This window comes from Glandiceps talaboti, chromosome 16, assembly GCF_964340395.1.
Source record: "Glandiceps talaboti chromosome 16, keGlaTala1.1, whole genome shotgun sequence".
In the NCBI taxonomy this organism is placed as follows: domain Eukaryota; kingdom Metazoa; phylum Hemichordata; class Enteropneusta; family Spengelidae; genus Glandiceps; species Glandiceps talaboti.
In genome coordinates this window covers 2,290,207-2,307,229 of record NC_135564.1, presented here as the reverse complement: position 1 = coordinate 2,307,229, position 17,023 = coordinate 2,290,207, and the positions used below count along the sequence as shown (strand labels likewise).

Below are 17,023 nucleotides of genomic sequence, written 5' to 3'. Positions count from 1 at the left end.
TGTATTAAATAAGGAGACCCTGAAAGAGCAGCAACAAGTGAATAGGCAGCTCTTTTTCAGTGTTTGAGATTTTTTAGTATTTACATGTTTTTGTACAAAATGTTGAAGTAAAAGGCTGATAATCTCTTGAAAAAATTCAGTAGCTACTTTATTTGTCAAACTCTACTCGACTGAGGGCTCCTCCCCAAAATGTGTCATCTCACACCAAACTAAAATTTGGCCTATCCATCCGAAAATTTTTGATAGTCCCCAAATAATCTTTCCCATCAATGTACAGTATTCAACATTTTTTTTGTTCCATCTAAAATATTTTCAACAGAAATACCTGTGTGCTTAATTAATTATATTTAACAACAATGTTTTCCCACATACATTTATAAAAAAAAAATCGAAATTGATTTTGTGGTAATTTGTCTTTTTTACTCATGTTATTTTACAAATGAAGATTTATTAAAATGAGGATTTAATCTTTCAATACTGTAGATGCATAACATTTTAAAACAATGTGAATGTAAAATTTACTATTTTAGTCATAAAACAGTCAAAAAACACCAAAATATACTCAAATAATTTGTTTTTTCTTTCTGTCTCAAAATCTTCTAAACTACAAAAAAAACTGAATTCCTCAGCAAACCTTCATAATTTGTCAAAAGATTGATAAATAATTTAAATAAAACAATGAATTAGATGAGGAAATTTAGCACACATGATTAGCTAGTGTACCTCACAAGTATAACGTCTGTTTGTATAGCCCAAAGTGAACTAAGTTCATTCTTAAAGTAGTTCCTCACCTTCAAGCAATATATTGCATTTGCACTGAATTTGGAACAATAGTCCTGAAGTCCTCTGAAAAATAATCAACTTTGAATTGAATGAATAACTACATTTGTGTGTATGGGAGGTGGTGGAAAGTGGGGGTGGGGGCAGGGTTATTATGTGACATCTAAAGCAAAAGACTTTTATGAACTGATGTACAGCCTAAATGTGATGTTATTACCTTGTTTATAATTCTGTTGCTAAAATCCAAGCAGAAGAATTCATTGCACATTACAACTGTGGTGAATGCACATACGGCACCAGTTTGTATAAAGGTTTACACTCAACAATAACCCTACCCCGATGATACTCAGCTAACATATGTTTACAAATACATAGATTCACAATCTCAACACACAGCCTTTCCATTTTATCCGAACTATTAAACACAACGAGGAGTAACCGAACCTTCTGTCACCCAACAGACACACATGCTGCAATATTAATACCACGACAGTTTTTTTCATCAGCAGAATTTGTACCTTCTGTTGTAAGTTGTAGAACTATTAGCGAACATATTGACTCTGTCTGCACGTTTTAATAGAATTTTATAGTTGTGTCATGTTGTGGCCATCAGTTGTGCCCGTCACACCTTGTCTGACGTACGGTCACTAGTTTTTTTATTCTCACACACATGTTGTGATTTGCCATCAGTAGCACATGGCATTCTCAAATCAAACAAATTCCTATCCATTTTCTTCATCTGTCACCAGTCACAACTGTACACATTAGGAAGCAATTGGTCAGCAAATTTTATCATAACAAACATGACTTTGTTGGTATAGACAGAATTTGTCATCTGATTTTCCTTTACAGTTAACCTGCATCTGTACAATTTTGACAAGGAAAATTAGTGTGAAGGTATTTGTGAATCATGGCGACTGATTTGAAAGTTTTGTTTGCATTTTAATTCTTATAATATGTTATCTTTACCTGTTTGTGGGAGTAGGTGTATTAACAGGATTACTTTCTCCCCATCCCATCCCCTCCAACTTTGTACAAATTACAGCTAGCCGTAATGATTAGATAGGATGGTTAATGTGTTCAGACAGACATGTTACATTCTCTCCACTCTCTATGGTTCAGGACCAACTTTTTCTATATCCCTACCCAGGCAGTTGTTTTTGACATCAAACTTTAATTCTTTATGAATTTGAGGCAAGAAAAGTGACACATGTAGGACTTGAACCCACGTCCCCTAAACACTGGTCATAGTGCTCTAACCAGCTGAGCTAACATGCCAACTGGTAGATAATGTGAATTGTTCCAAGATGTCTTTCTTTCCTCGAGGCGGTGGTGAGATGCCAACTCATTTTTTAAAGCTTTTACCTTTCATCCTAAGGATCTAAATAGATTCACAGGTGGGGTGGCCAACTTAGGAATCGGTTATTTAAGCAGTGAGACTTTTTTAGGCTTTTTAAATAAAGTATTGGGTTTGCTATAAGTGAAAGAAATTCACCATAAGACTTTATGAATTTGTTATAAATGAGGAAAGAAAAGTGATTCTTGTTCAAAAGTGGACTTTTGAGATTTGTTATAAACATTACGTTCTATTGTGATTGTGATAGGTAAAGTCTGGAAACCGAAAGACGAACCCAAGACAGTAACAGAAAATGAAGAGGATGTTGTATTGACTGAAGAATGGGAAGGTGCTCTTAATGGTGCCACTGAAGATGAACTTGTTGAGCTAGCAGGTAAGGTCATCAATATAGTAGTCGATCCATACCAAAGAGTCTTCTGTCACTGAAGATAAAGTTAACTGTTAGGCCAATTTACTACCACCAGTGTAGAGGTATATTTATACCAAAACATCTATAAATTCTTAATTATTGGTATTATAAAACTCCAGAACTTGAAGGTCGTACACTAACTACAGTTGTAACTGTTTGTATTTCCTAGCTGTTTTGGGTCTACATAGTATGTTGAACCAGGTGCAGTATGAGGCATCCCTCAAAGACAAGAAAGTGACTGACATTGATGAGGAGTATGGTAAATTTAGAGGTAAGTGTCATTGTAGTTATGTGTGGTTCAAAATCATCCATTGATTAAGTCTTAAAACAAGATTCATTCAACATCCAACTTCTGCTGCCACAATGTAACATTACATGGTTGCTAGTGGTTACATGCACTATAAGGTTCATTCAGTCTTTCAACATCCCACTGCTGCCACCAATGTAACATTACATGGTTGCTAGTGGTTACGTGCACTCTAAGATTCATTCAGTCTTTCAACATCCCACTGCTGCCACCAATGGTACTGTGAAAACAATGTCTAGTACATATTCATTAATTCTGTCTGTTTGTGGGTCTGTCTGTACAGGTATTGCTAAGTATGCTGTACCCAAGCTACTCCCCAAGGAACCCCCAAATGATACAGATGTTGACAAGACAGTTCAACAAGCTAAGGACAATGACCCTGAATTAAAAGAACTCAACCTAAACAACATAAAGGTTAGTATAATAGCTATTTATTGTGATGTCATAAATATTTACATGTTATTCCCCAATATTTTTCTTCGTTCAGCAAAGAAAAATATGAGTGACCTAAGGGGTCTTTGTCACTATGAGTTGCTAGACGAGTAGTGACAACCCCTTAGGTCAAGAGTATATTCCAGCTGAATGAAGAAAAATGTTGAAGCATAACAATATATCAAATTAGAATGAGGAGAAGCATAATGGAAATTTTGACCGTTTTGACTTTTTGAACACAGCAGAACAGTGACATAGACATGCATTGTCATGACATAGACAAGTGTTGTCGTGACATAGAACAACCAGGGTATAAATTCCATATTGTTTGTTAAACTTGGCTTGTGCATGGTATAATGATGATTACACATTTATTCTGTTCAGTTTATCCTGTTTTGCCAACTTTGATCATACTGTTCCACCAAATGAATCCAAGTATTAAGGAGGTGCATTAATATTAATATTAATAATAATTATAATAATAATAATAATATTAATATTAATAGTTGGTCAATGTACAAAGAAATTGTGTGCATAAACAATGTTTCAATTTCACATATTGTAAGTTTTACTGTCATAAGATTATGAAGTAGTAAGCTAATTCAATATTCATATTACTTGGTCAATAAATACAAATAAGTCATGTTCCCAGGCCTTTAATTGCACATAAATCTTGAATTTACAATGTATTCATATTCCAGGGCCTATAAGTGCATGTTAGAGGTGTGTGTGTATACATGTATAATGAAAAGAATTTATGAACTACTTCCAAATCTTGAATCAAACACAACACATTTCAAAATTTACAAGATGGGTCGAAATTTTATATTTTGAAAATCTAAGTATTATACATATTTCAAAATTTACGAGATGGGTCAACATTTAATGTTTTGAAATCTAATTTTTGTATAACTAGAATATAAAGTTGAACCAACTACAACAGAAATGTCTGTTGAAACTGTTTTATTAGATAGAATGACTTCCTCACAATATCACAGACCCTGAATAGTATTGAATCACCTGTGGGTAAACATATTTGTGTAGCTGTGCACATGATATGATGCAATCAATTTGATCAAATTTATTATTTGGTCTCCACCCTAAAATCAGCAGCCCTAACGCAGTCACAATTTCAACCTGTTACTGTACTACTTCTGGATAGAATCAACCACTAATTAACATGTACAATGTCTAATGATTGATATTTTAACAATCTTCAGTGAATGTATATTGTTGTTTGTGTGATCAAAAAAATAAATAATAATATTCCAGTCACAGCTAGTGCAGGTCAATACAACTGATTTGTGATTCTTTTGATTTTTGTCAGAACATTCCCATCCCCAAGTTAAAAGAATTAGGAGAGGCTTTGAAGACCAACACAAATCTAGAGAAATTAAGTATGGCAAGCACTAGGCTGAATGACTCTGTGGCTTTGGTAAGTGGCAAACACTAGACTGAATGACTCTGTGGCATTGGTAAGTATGGCAAACACTAGACTGAATGACTCTGTGGCATTGGTAAGTATGGCAAACACTAGACTGAATGACTCTGTGGCTTTGGTAAGTATGGCAAACACTAGACTGAATGTCTCTGTGGCTTTGGTAAGTTTGACAAACACTAGACTGAATGACTCTGTGGCTTTGGTAAGTTTGACAAACACTAGACTGAATGACTCTGGCTTTGGTAAGTGGCAAACACTAGACTGAATGACTCTGTGGCTTTGGTAAGTTTGACAAACACTAGACTGAATGACTGTGGCATTGGTAAGTTTGACAAACACTAGACTGAATGACTGGCTTTGGTAAGTGGCAAACACTAGACTGAATGACTCTGTGGCTTTGGTAAGTTTGACAAACACTAGACTGAATGACTGTGGCATTGGTAAGTTTGACAAACACTAGACTGAATGACTGGCTTTGGTAAGTTTGACAAACACTAGACTGAATGACTCTGTGGCTTTGGTAAGTATGAGATAGAATCATTGCTTTGTTCTGGACCACATTTTTCTATAACTCTACCAGACAACTGAATTTCTTTAACACCAGGAATCAATCCCAGGTTCTCATGTTATCTATTAATGGAGCCTTATGGATTATATAGGATTATTCTATTGTTTAGGACCAACATTGTCTATAGCTCTGTCGATGACTGTTGACGTTGACCTTGGGAAAGAATTCATCCGAAGCTTTATTAAAATAACATCATCGAGATTATTGCTTCCACTTTACTCTGTCTTCTGACTCCACTTTCTTGAAATTTTTATCTCTACAGAAAATAGCTGAAGGCCTTGAAGAAAACAGCACATTGAAAGTTTTAAATATGGAATCAAATTTCATTTCTGGTACTGGTATCAAGGCCATCATGGAAATTGTTGCTAAAAATACCTCACTTCTTGAGCTTAGGATAACCAATCAGGTAAGGCCTTGCATGCATGAGGTCTACCAGCAACCAATCACATTTGTTCTATTCAAATTCATGCTAAAATGACTAGTACTAGTGAAGTTACCTTAAAATACTAAAATTACTTTTGTTTTCACAGCAGACAAAAAGTTGAGTGAAAAACATTTTTTTACTATACTGTTGATGTAATAATGAACTTTGTTAACATTTTTCTCTTTTTTTGTGTGACTTTAGAGGTCTGTACTTGGCAACAAAGTGGAAATGGAAGTAGCCAAGGCACTGGAAAAAAACAAGACATTGTTAAAGTTTGGTCTTTCCTTTGAACAAGCTGGTGCCAGATCGAGGGCTCACCGTGCTCTTATAAGGAATCATGAACTCTGTAAGTGCACATATTTCATTTATAGGGAATAATGAACTCAGTGAGTAAACACATTTCACAAAATATGTATTCAAATAGTATACATTTGTATTAGTGGCAAATGACCAAAAAAAAGTGATGTTGTTGTTGTTGTTGTTGTTGTTGTTGTGGTGGTGATGAGTGTAGTCCATTCATTCAAACCTTGCGTAACGCATATACTTCACTCTAGATACAGCATGCCATGTTTTGTTATGTAGCTGGAAATTGACATGAAAGAATTACAAAATTTCTCATGTTTACTACAAAAAATTCTTAGATACAACTTGTGTGATCATTAAAGCATGATGTGTGAATCCCAGGTTCTCACATAAATGCCATCTTCTCAGTGGCACCACCATGACCACCACTACCACCACACCCACCACTACTATCACCACCACACCCACCACCACACCCACTACCACCACCACTCCCACTACCACCACACCCACCACTACTACCACCACACCCACCACCACCACACCCACCACTACTACCACCACTACCACCACCACACCCACCACTACTACCACCATTATACCCACTACCACCACACCCACTACCACACCCACCACCACCACCACACCCACCACCACAACACCCACTACCACCACCACACCCACCCACCACACCCACTACTACCACCACCACCACACCCAATATTACATTGTAGATAAAATTCTTCTTTTGTTGAGGACTAACATTTTATAAATCTCTGTCACACAACAGCTTTATACACTCATAATCTTAATCCAACTGTTTTTCTCACTCCAAGATTTAAGCCTAATCCCTATCGTATGGTGATAAGAACAGAGAAATATTCTAAGTGTTACAATTCCTGCTGCCTTGTTATGCTAACAGTGTGCATATCTGTTTTATTTTAGCTCGCAAAAAGCGTGTAGGAAAAGATGAAGATGAAGAAGCTGAAAAGTGAAGAGAAAAACACAAATCAAAATGAAAAATTGTGTAAAGTTAGAATGCTAGTTCTGTGCTTGATTTGATTTAGAACTGAAATACGAAATATTTGCAGATTTATAATGACTGTCTCTGAACACTATGTGTGTGGGGGATTTCAAAATACTGTATTTGTTACACAACATTCTTCCAAAGTAGTGTTTTCTAACTGCTTACTAGAAGTGACCTATAAACTACCATGCAATATATGTTGTAAAAAACCAGGCTAACAGCCAGGCAAGCAGTCAGACAGGCAGCATTTGAATACTTCTATACACTAAATGTATGAAGCTGCCCAGTTTATGGACATTTAGTTTCATTTGATTGACAATTTTTTTTTTTTTGAATGAAATTTTGTATTGATATACATCTTATAATCTATTAATTTAGTAGACTCTAAAAATAGATGTTTATGTATTGCCTAAGCCATTAAAGAAAGAGTCAAATATGAAAGACATGTAGTTAGCAGAGTGTTTGAGAGTGTACCTCAAAATTCAAAGCTTTGAGGGTTTTGAATCAAAATCACAAAAATAGAGCAAATTTTGAGAGAAATGTAGTCAGCATCTCAAAGTTTCACAGAATCGTACTTCAAAAATTTTTAATTTTGTGGGTTTTGAATCAAAATGAATATTGCAAATTATAAGAGAAATGTAGTTAGGATCTCAAAGTTTCTCAGATTTGTACACGTACTTCAAATTCAAAATGTTGATGTTTTCAAATCTACATCATTGTGTCTGTGCACGGACAGAGGTTGTTTGTCGTACGTGATCTTCCGAATATATCAATCCACATAAGTTACAACAGTTAGTCAGTCGTCCAACATAACAACATGACGTACTGTAAGACATGTCTTTTTGTTGAAGGCATGTAAATTTAGCAAATTTTAAGGTTTGCTGATTTGGTGTATGCCTAGTACGGCAAAGTATTGGATGAATGGCTTAGATATCTTGAAAATTAATTGAAATTAAAAGTTTTGAAGATTCAATCATGGACTCACAGATTTGGTTATGATCGTCGTACCTTCAATTGTTCATTTTACAGCAATCACTGAAGTACAACTAGTGTTCATGACTTTCAATAACTCATCAAAAAACATAAAGAGATGTGGGTACTAGTATTACAAAAAGTTAAAAGTAATTACACCAATAGGGTGCTAATTTTAAGACATCAAGTGTTGAGCTGACTTGCTATATGGGCCATAACATTTAGTGACATTTTAGAGACATTTGTGATCAGTATTGTTGTACATTACCATACCAACACAACTCATTTCAGAGACAATTTTTTATTATTTGAGAATTTCTCCTATTTTGTAGGTGAGTCCATATTTGAATAAGAGTCTATGAAAGTCAACTCTTCCTGATTTGTACTTTTTCATAGGTTACCGTTCAAAACTGACACATTCGTTTAATTTGTTATGAGTATTAAGTATAAGCTGACAAAAACCTACAAACACATTGCAACAGCATGCCTGAAAATTTAGTAATTGATTTAAATTATCTCTTCAGATTTTCCATATTTTTGAATTTTCACTTTAATCTTTGCTATCCTTTGACAAAAAAAATCGTGCTTGAAATTTCAATTTTACAATTTCAAACTTTTTTGGTGAAATTTGGATGACTTGGCGAACAGACTACCTTACTTAGATAATAAGTATGCAAGGATAAATCTTTAGTTGTAATTCCAGCATGCACCCTAGTATACTAGATAAAAAGGTCATGTGTAGTTGGGTAAATATAATAAGAATTAGTCATAAAAATAATACATTTGTTTTTTATGAAGAAAACACACCAGCCTAAGTAGGCTATTTTGTTAGATAATTCTTTTAGTTTGAAAAGTGTGTACATGTGCTGGGGAGAAAACAAGGTGTGTATTTTTTCTTCTGACCTGAAATTTTTGAACAATTTTTTTGTGCTGTAAAGACTTTGTGTGTTGTAAACTGCTCTAACTGTATCTCTCATAAATGATATTGACTCTTGGTTTTCTGTTTCAGACCATTGACAACTTGTAGCCTAGTTGGGGATATTACAAATATTAATTTCCAAAAGATTACCAAAGATTGGATCCAGACTTTGGAGTTTGCAGAATCAAATAGTTTTGGTGATGGTGTCAATTTGTTGTATAGTTCATTAAGCCTAGTTGTTGCCATTATTTACTGCAATATTAAATTACTGCATGTGTATAACACCCATTGCCCGCTCCTCATTTAATATCCCCCCCCCTCCCCCCATTGCTCATATGTTAAAAGGGGAGAAGAGCTTGTGCCATCATCTCTAACTGAAAACCTGACCAATACACATATGAGGGATGCAGTCACAGGAAAGTGTAGAGATATATTTAACAATAGATGGAGTTTTCTTCAAGTAAAAAGTAATTGTGTATATGAGCAATGTGTAGTAGATTTTGTGGACATGTAGTTATCATATGTGTGCAAGTAGTATTTAAACTCTGTAGTAAATATATTGCTGTAAGCATAGACATTTTTAAAAGCACAGCTTTGAACTGTATTTGTGTAGGTAAAGAATTTTAAATATAGGATATTCCCAAATCTTTTCTCACATCGACTGGTATTTTACTGTTACTTATCTGTTCGGTTGTTGACAGATTTAATAGCAAGCTGTACATGTACTGCCGTGTCAGAAACTAAACGTGTACAGCGCCCTCAGCAGTAGAAGATTGGGTAGAACGTTGCTCAACCCAGGATTTGAGTGTGCACTTGCAAAGGTTTAGTTTTAAAAAATCATGAATAAACATACCAGTACTTTTCAATACTGGTCCACTCTCATCCTTCGCTTGTGTTTTTTTATGTATATGTGTTTCCTTCGAGAAGTTTATGTGTAGAAAGTAAAACGTTCCCAACACATTAACGGCGGAATCAAGAATTCGAGATGTGTGCACAAATCAGTATGCTCAGACGTACAGAGGCTGTCTGAGGTGTATGTGAGAACCAAAGCGATTTCCATATGCTTGACCCTTCAACCAATCTCCTATACAACGAATTCATTGAGGGTTAAAAGACAAATTGTGAATACCTGTTTGGTGAACCAGCTTAGTCAGAAAATGTTACAGTGGGCATGGAACTTTTTAGACTGCTGATTTAGTGTGTGGTTGTTTGTATGTCGTGGTAGCCCAAGAACTTGGACTGTACTGTGAAGATGACAGAAAAATATGTTCACTTTGATGACAAATTATCAAAAAGGGTACTGCGACACAGTGTATAGAAATGTGTGATTATATGTATGCCTGTTTTTACGATCGAACTATAGCTACGCTATCGTCTAGACGAAACATGGCGGCGACAACATATAGCATCATTTTCATCGACTTCGTTGATATACTAAGTACGGTACACTCAAACAAATTTACACCGATTCGTTCACAAACTGACAGATACGATTATTCAGCCGTTATCGACAAGATCTCCGAATTTATATTTCTGTCGATTTGCTAAACGTAATGCATGAAATTTAAAGATAACGTCGCCACTATCAAATATAAAGAAACATCTGTACCAAATATGACTTGTCTTTATAAATACCACATTCTCTGAGTAGGACCAACGTTTGGTTTTGTTACCGCTGTTTACGTGAGTAGCTATAGTCAATGTACTGCCTTGTGATGTACTTGCGCAGTGTAGCTATGGTACAACGTCGTGTAGAAAGTTGTCGGCATGAATGTATTTAGTATAAATATACGCTAAATGAGATTGACCAAATCTATATGGCAACTGGACAAAGTAAACACTTAGTTCCGACTACGCACCCGTAAATGTGGGGGGGGGGGGTGACACCTATCCATCTCTCTTTTTGTTTTTAATGTTCTCGTCAATTACGACATATTTCCTAAGTTACAAACAAATATATGACTCGCAATACGTATAAGATCATTACATCAGTATTGATTTAATTGAGATTTAAATTTTCATGGAGTTTGTAAAATCAACGCTCTCTCTCTCTCTCTCTCTCTCTCTCTCTCTCTCTCTCTCTCTCTCTCTCTCTCTCTCTCTCTCTCTCTCTCAACAAAAACCAAACAGTCACACTATTAGCACTATTGTGTTAACTTTGAACTGCGGCATTTCAGGTCCTTTGTGGTCATGCCATTAAAGGTAATTTTTGCTCTTTACACTTTTAGAACGGAAAATATCAAAGGGACACTATAACAATTCTAGGGGGGAGAAGGAACCATGATCTACAGGGATGGTTCTATCGTGTTTTATAATCGCATCATCCTGCGTTGACTATTTGAGGTTTTCCGTTGTGTGAATTGATCGGATGAATACACGGTAAACGTAAGACGCTTATTTCGGAATAGATATTATGTTTTATGTGTTTTCATTGAAATCCCTGGATTAAGACCGACTTTGAGAAGAGTTCTCTGTTTCAGGCAACTTTTATTGTGTTCATATTTCAAGAGCGATGGCGCCAAGTTCACAGACCCAGCAATACGTAGTCAGTGCAAATAGAGTTATACATTTCAAGTGCATGGTGTCGTTGTGGCTAAGGTATCACAAATTGTAAATCTAATATATATTGATTGGAGAAAAATCTATGATATTGTCAAGAAGGTGGATATTCTTTAAGCCAAGGTGTGTAGTGAAATATGAGTGAGGCAATGCACAATGAGCAAATACAGAATAATATTGAAACAATGATAATAGCAATCTAATTAACACATTCTGTGTTACACCCATCACAGCTTTGCGTCATTCAAATGGTCGCTCTTTTTCTTTCGGAACACTTTCGCGTTTCATCAAATGTACGGAATAATTCCCTGGGTATGTAAGTTTTCTAGACCTTGTTTCCCCAAGGACGGGCGGTTGTCTTTATAGCCATAGTATTCGATCTTTGTCAGTTCGAGTGCATTTCAACTGACTATGTTTTATTCCTTTGTTCTGCCGGTGTTTCCCCTGTATACTTCAAGAAACGACTCTAGGTGGCGTTTTCGTCTTGTGCTTATCCAGGGTCCTGCATAATACAATTCCTGCACGTAAACTTGATATTCTGTAAAGAAAGAATTTTAATACACTGAGACGATTTCAAACAGAATTTTACTGCACAAAAGCCATTTTAAAAATCACATTTCAGTAATAATATAGTATGTGCACATGATTCCTTCCAGGAAAGCGATACTTGATTAATAACATACACGCTACGATGAAACCGGACTGTTTGGCATTCGAGTACAGCACATTTCAACCCAACGTCTGTATGGCGATGAGATACAACTTTTTGTTTGTGGACGGACGAGTAATCCTAAAAAGATGACGCGACTCACTGAGAGGTGGGATTGTAAACAACAAAGTACATGTATTATTTTTTACTTAATCACTTGTTCTCTCAATAAGCATGATAAGTATTTAGTTCCTTACGAATTACAGACTTTCACAATCACGTGGTTGAGACGTACGGAATGGATCAGTCACGTGGTTGACATGTACGTACGCAATGGATCAGCCATGGTATATTAACTAACGAAGTACTAACTACCTAAAGTAAAGTAAAGTAAAGTAAAGTAAAGTAAAGTAAAGTAAAGTAAAGTAAAGTAAAGTAAAGTAAAGTAAAGTAAAGTAAAGTAAAGTAAAGTAAAGTAATTTAAAATTAATGTTAAGTAATTTAAACTAAAAATAAACTAAATCAAGTTGAAACCAAACAAAACCAAACCAAACCAAACCAAACCGAACTGAACTAAACAAAACTTACCAAACCTAACCTAACCTTACCAAATTCAACTCAAATATAAATACAACACTGTAAAACTTTACTTTCCTGAACTGTTTTTCTTTTTGAGGAATTGATTCCGGAGTATCATAGTTACAAATGAACACCGTGCATGTCTAAAGTTATGCATACTGATATTTGAATAATGACTCCTTTGACTTCCCAGCTCAGTAAATCTCTGACTAGTTCGGAACCAATGGAACCAAACCTTTATAATTCTTATACACAAGGCAGTATGTAACCCTCTTTTTATAATTTATTATATGGAAACTGCATTTCAAAATATACAATGGTTACATTTACATTTGTCTAAAATTCCGGATTGAGAAATTAAAGACATTCTTGTTAGCGATATTAGGTTCGAAAGTAAGATAACAATCCTGGTTTGGTTCCCGTACGTGCCTTAACTACCATCATCAAAGTTTATTGACATTTTAAAAGCAAGAGACCGAATTTACGTCATATTTTTATCATCGCACACGTCTACTAAAACAGAAGTCCATTTCATTGATATTTTTTATTGAAGAGTTAGCATAAATCGGTAGACGAGAGTTTAGATTTAGGAAAATTATGCAACTTCTATCAAGGGGAAAAATTAAGTTTTTTAAACAAACTACACTGAATTGGGCTTGAAAATATTTTGAAAATGAGATTGAGGAAAATGGGTCAAAACCAATGAAATTATTATCATAAGGGAAAAAAAGACATTTTAAACGTGCGCTTTCTCATACATATTACACATGCATAAATATTTAAGTACGCTGTCGGTCACGCGCGCGCACACACACTTGATACACGCGCACGTTTCGAAGTAGGCCTACTCGTGCAGGAAGTGATTCTGAGAAATAAGGCCACCATCAGAAAATATTATTTTCACATTTAGTGATGCAATAGAGCGAGGGGAAATAATAGCATTCGCAATGACACGTCTTCCGTTCATACTTCTTCCGTATTTTACATTATATGTTTCTATTTGATCGGAAACGAAAGTGTTGGCATTGAATTCTCCACAGCAAATTTCCTTTAAGATCACCTCTGCTAGGACGATGAAACGAAGCACTGTTTTGTCCCCGCTGTGTTTTCTTTTAAAGAGCGGAAGTGGAACAGAATTTACCGAGCGAATTAGCTCATAATTTTTTTTAATTTATGTAATTTAATATATGCATTAGCGTCATTTATCTAGCTAGTTGTAGGAAGCCATTCTGTTATTTCATTAAAATCATGTCGGTTGACACGTGGTGGGTCATCATTTTTACATCCAGGAAATCGTTTTCAGAATGACAATTTACTTGCGAATATTTCCTTTTCTGTTGTGACTATTTTTTAAAATTATTTTTCCAGGGTTTATTTATGTATATATTTTTGACAACAGCCCTTTAATTCACTCTAATTTTTCTGAGGGGCGAGTCCCAGTTGCGGTATAATTATCTATAAATGTTGCTCTCATAGACATTTGATATTGCCCATAGCGGCTTAGATCACTCGGGACACGTGACCAAACGTTTGTCCATAAATCATCGATCAAAGGTCACGTGACGAAAAGAGTTAGTCTCCCTAAGAATTTATGAATATGAATACCTACATTTCCCCTTTCATCTTATTTTTTTCTCGGTTTCTATCTGGTAGACTTGGGTACATATCCAACTGTACTTGAGATGTTGGTATTAACTCGATGATATAGGGTTGGCTAGGCTGTTCGTTGGCTACTAGTAGGCTGTTCGTGACTTTTGGGAAACAGTACAATAAGAAAAAATTAACACAGGGAAAAATGAAAAAAATAAAAAGCTACAAAACTTATAAGGAGATACGATTGGAGATAGTAGAAGAAAATGACGACAGCCTATCCTACTAATACATAATGGAAATGGCTAAAAATATCCCCTGGTTCAAGTTAATAGAAAAAATAAATTGAATTGAGAACAGATCGTATTATATTGGGAATACACACAAAAATAATACTTCCATGTCACGTGTGTTGATGTTTTGATGATTCCTGTGATGACGGTTGCAGAGACTTGAAAGGGTAGAGTAAGAGAAAACAACCAAACAAATAAAACAAACAAACAAACAAACAAACAAACAAACAAACAAACAAACAAACAAACAGGAAAGTACGAGTGTGGCTGCTTACATTTAAACTTGAACTTGTCATGAATAAATGAGTAAACAAGACACCCGTGGCATGGAAGAGTTGCCATGGTGACAATGTGTGTGTCTGTACCAATAAAAAATCACCTCAAACACAACAAATCTAATCATCATCATCATCATCAACAACAACAACAACAACAACAACAACAACAACATCAACACACGATCACATTGGAAATACCACTAGTCTTTGTTATGTAATGAAAGGAAAATGAAAATAAACATAGTTAACTACAGAGAAAACAAATAAAAAAGAAACAAAAAGAAAAATAATGATGTTTACAAGTTTCCGTCGAGTAACGTTTGCTTACAAGTCGAACGATAATGTTCTTTGAAAATGTTTGATTTGTTTAAGTTTGATTTTTGAGGATAAATGAAATCTTGGAAAAGAACCGCCAACTTTTCAAGTCCAAATTGACGGATTGGTTCCGAACAAAAGAGATTTCAAATTACCGAAGATGTTTATTATCAGAATGCATAGTTTCATAAATGTAATTAATGGTGACACGTTTTGATTTGTTTATATGTTTGGTTTTATGTAAGCATGTTCCATAATGATGTTGTGGTGAAATGACGAGGAGCAGACTCTTTGTTTGAATTTAATAGAAAATTGTTTTGTGACTGCTTCAAGACTCGGACCTGCACCGACAGTCCAGGCTTTTGGAGTCGGAATTACGAGTGTATGTCGACAGTGGCAGTTACACGTAAAGGAGGCATAGGTACGGCCGGTGACTGAGTGGATAGCAGAGTTAATATTATTCTTTTGTGCAGTTTCTTGGTTCTGATTGGTCAGTTGTGCCACTGAACTGTCAATCAATTTATCAGCTGTCAGTCAATGGGAGGCTGTTGCACATTTTAGATGAAAACATTGCGACTGTTTACTACGACCCCGCCATGACCTTGTTTGCGCTAAAAGTAGTACTTAAAAATAACAACTTTAAGAAATAAATACGAAAAATAAAACAAAATGTGAAAATTAAAAAGCAAGATCTGAGAGAATGGATGAATTTTGAATATTTTTGATATTTTCGTATTGCATAAGAACAATTACAATAACGGTGACTCCGGATGTGGCGGAGGGATACAAATGACACAACGTCCGTAACAAAGCCTAAGCAGAAAAAATGTCGGCCAGCATGCTGTAGTGAAAAGTAGCCGAGTGAGTGTCGGTTTCATTCAGTGTGTGTTGTTGTAAAGTTCGCGAAAATTGCTAAGATCCGAGCAACTCGATGCCAACTTGGAAGGGTTTTCCTCTAAGATATGATTAATGAAGAAAAGCTTGTTAACTCTGTGGGGTCTTTGCAGCGATTAACAAACTCGTACACGGTGTGTGAAGTCAGAAACAGTTGACCTGGTAGTGGTGTATTTCTACCACGATTGTCATGTGTTCTAGCGTTTCGTTTATACAGTAATCTACTAGTTTACACCTTGGAGGATCGTATTCTGGCCTGGCATACAAGAGGAAAGCAATACTTGTGAAATCAAGAAGCTTTGGACAGCGTAGAACTCCGTGCCTCAGTGTTGTTGTGAGCGGACTTCGGCGATCAGCTGACAAAAAGAGTTGGAGTAGTACGCGGCTCGAGTTGCACTGTCTTTCAGTGTGATTGGTGTTCTTGCCCTCTTGGGGCTTACAACTTTACTAAAAACTTCTGGATTTACTGGCCACTCAAGAAACAAGGTACTTATTGGTGGTGCTGAATAAACATTTGGAATTGTCATTTCGGACGGGAAGATGTTTTAATTGACCCGTGTGTAACAAAGTAAATGACTAAAGACGGACGACAAGCCTTGCAGTCGAATAAAAGAACTCGACCGGGGCTGTCAATTTAGTCTCGCCAACTATAAATTTGTTTGGGCCGTTTTGGACGTGTGAAACTTATTCAAAGCATTATTTATTTCCGCTTGCAGGAGCAAAATGCAGAATCCTCCGTCAACCCGACTTGGCAGTTACGGCACCAGTGATAAAGAACTAAATGATCTTTTAGATTTCAGCGCGGTAAGTAGTTAGAGTACGCGTGACATATGCTGTGCTGTTTCTTCATTCAAGAACAAAGTATTAGAAAAATGATTCAATTTAGGGTACGTTGCTGACATCTCACTCATAACAGCTGATGCTATC

The 17,023-nt window shown here is 35.7% G+C and overlaps 2 protein-coding genes across 13 annotated transcripts in view; both read left to right on the top strand.

Annotated features, from left to right (window-relative positions):
- The window catches only part of LOC144447382 (tropomodulin-2-like), a 33,836-nt gene extending 24,031 nt beyond the window's left edge, over positions 1-9,805 (top strand). Inside the window, exons 4-10 of the mRNA XM_078137382.1 lie at positions 2,385-2,510; positions 2,716-2,817; positions 3,137-3,267; positions 4,613-4,720; positions 5,557-5,700; positions 5,920-6,064; positions 6,967-9,805. Coding sequence (XP_077993508.1) covers positions 2,385-2,510; positions 2,716-2,817; positions 3,137-3,267; positions 4,613-4,720; positions 5,557-5,700; positions 5,920-6,064; positions 6,967-7,016 — 806 coding nt within the window. The 3' untranslated portion in view covers positions 7,017-9,805. The remainder of the gene's footprint in view (positions 1-2,384; positions 2,511-2,715; positions 2,818-3,136; positions 3,268-4,612; positions 4,721-5,556; positions 5,701-5,919; positions 6,065-6,966) is intronic.
- A 6,225-nt stretch (positions 9,806-16,030) lies between these two features.
- The window catches only part of LOC144447311 (transcription factor 12-like), a 154,180-nt gene continuing 153,187 nt past the window's right edge, over positions 16,031-17,023 (top strand). For 8 of the 12 annotated variants that reach the window (XR_013482013.1, XM_078137253.1, XM_078137252.1 and 5 more), the window contains exon 1: positions 16,031-16,900. Coding sequence is in view for 9 of the 12 variants with exons in the window: in XM_078137253.1 (XP_077993379.1) it covers positions 16,820-16,900 (81 nt within the window). In the remaining 3 variants the exon portion in view is untranslated. Of the gene's footprint in view, positions 16,901-16,964; positions 16,984-17,023 lie in introns of those variants that run through there. The other 4 variants (XM_078137258.1, XM_078137257.1, XM_078137250.1 and 1 more) reach the window with 3 other exon arrangements.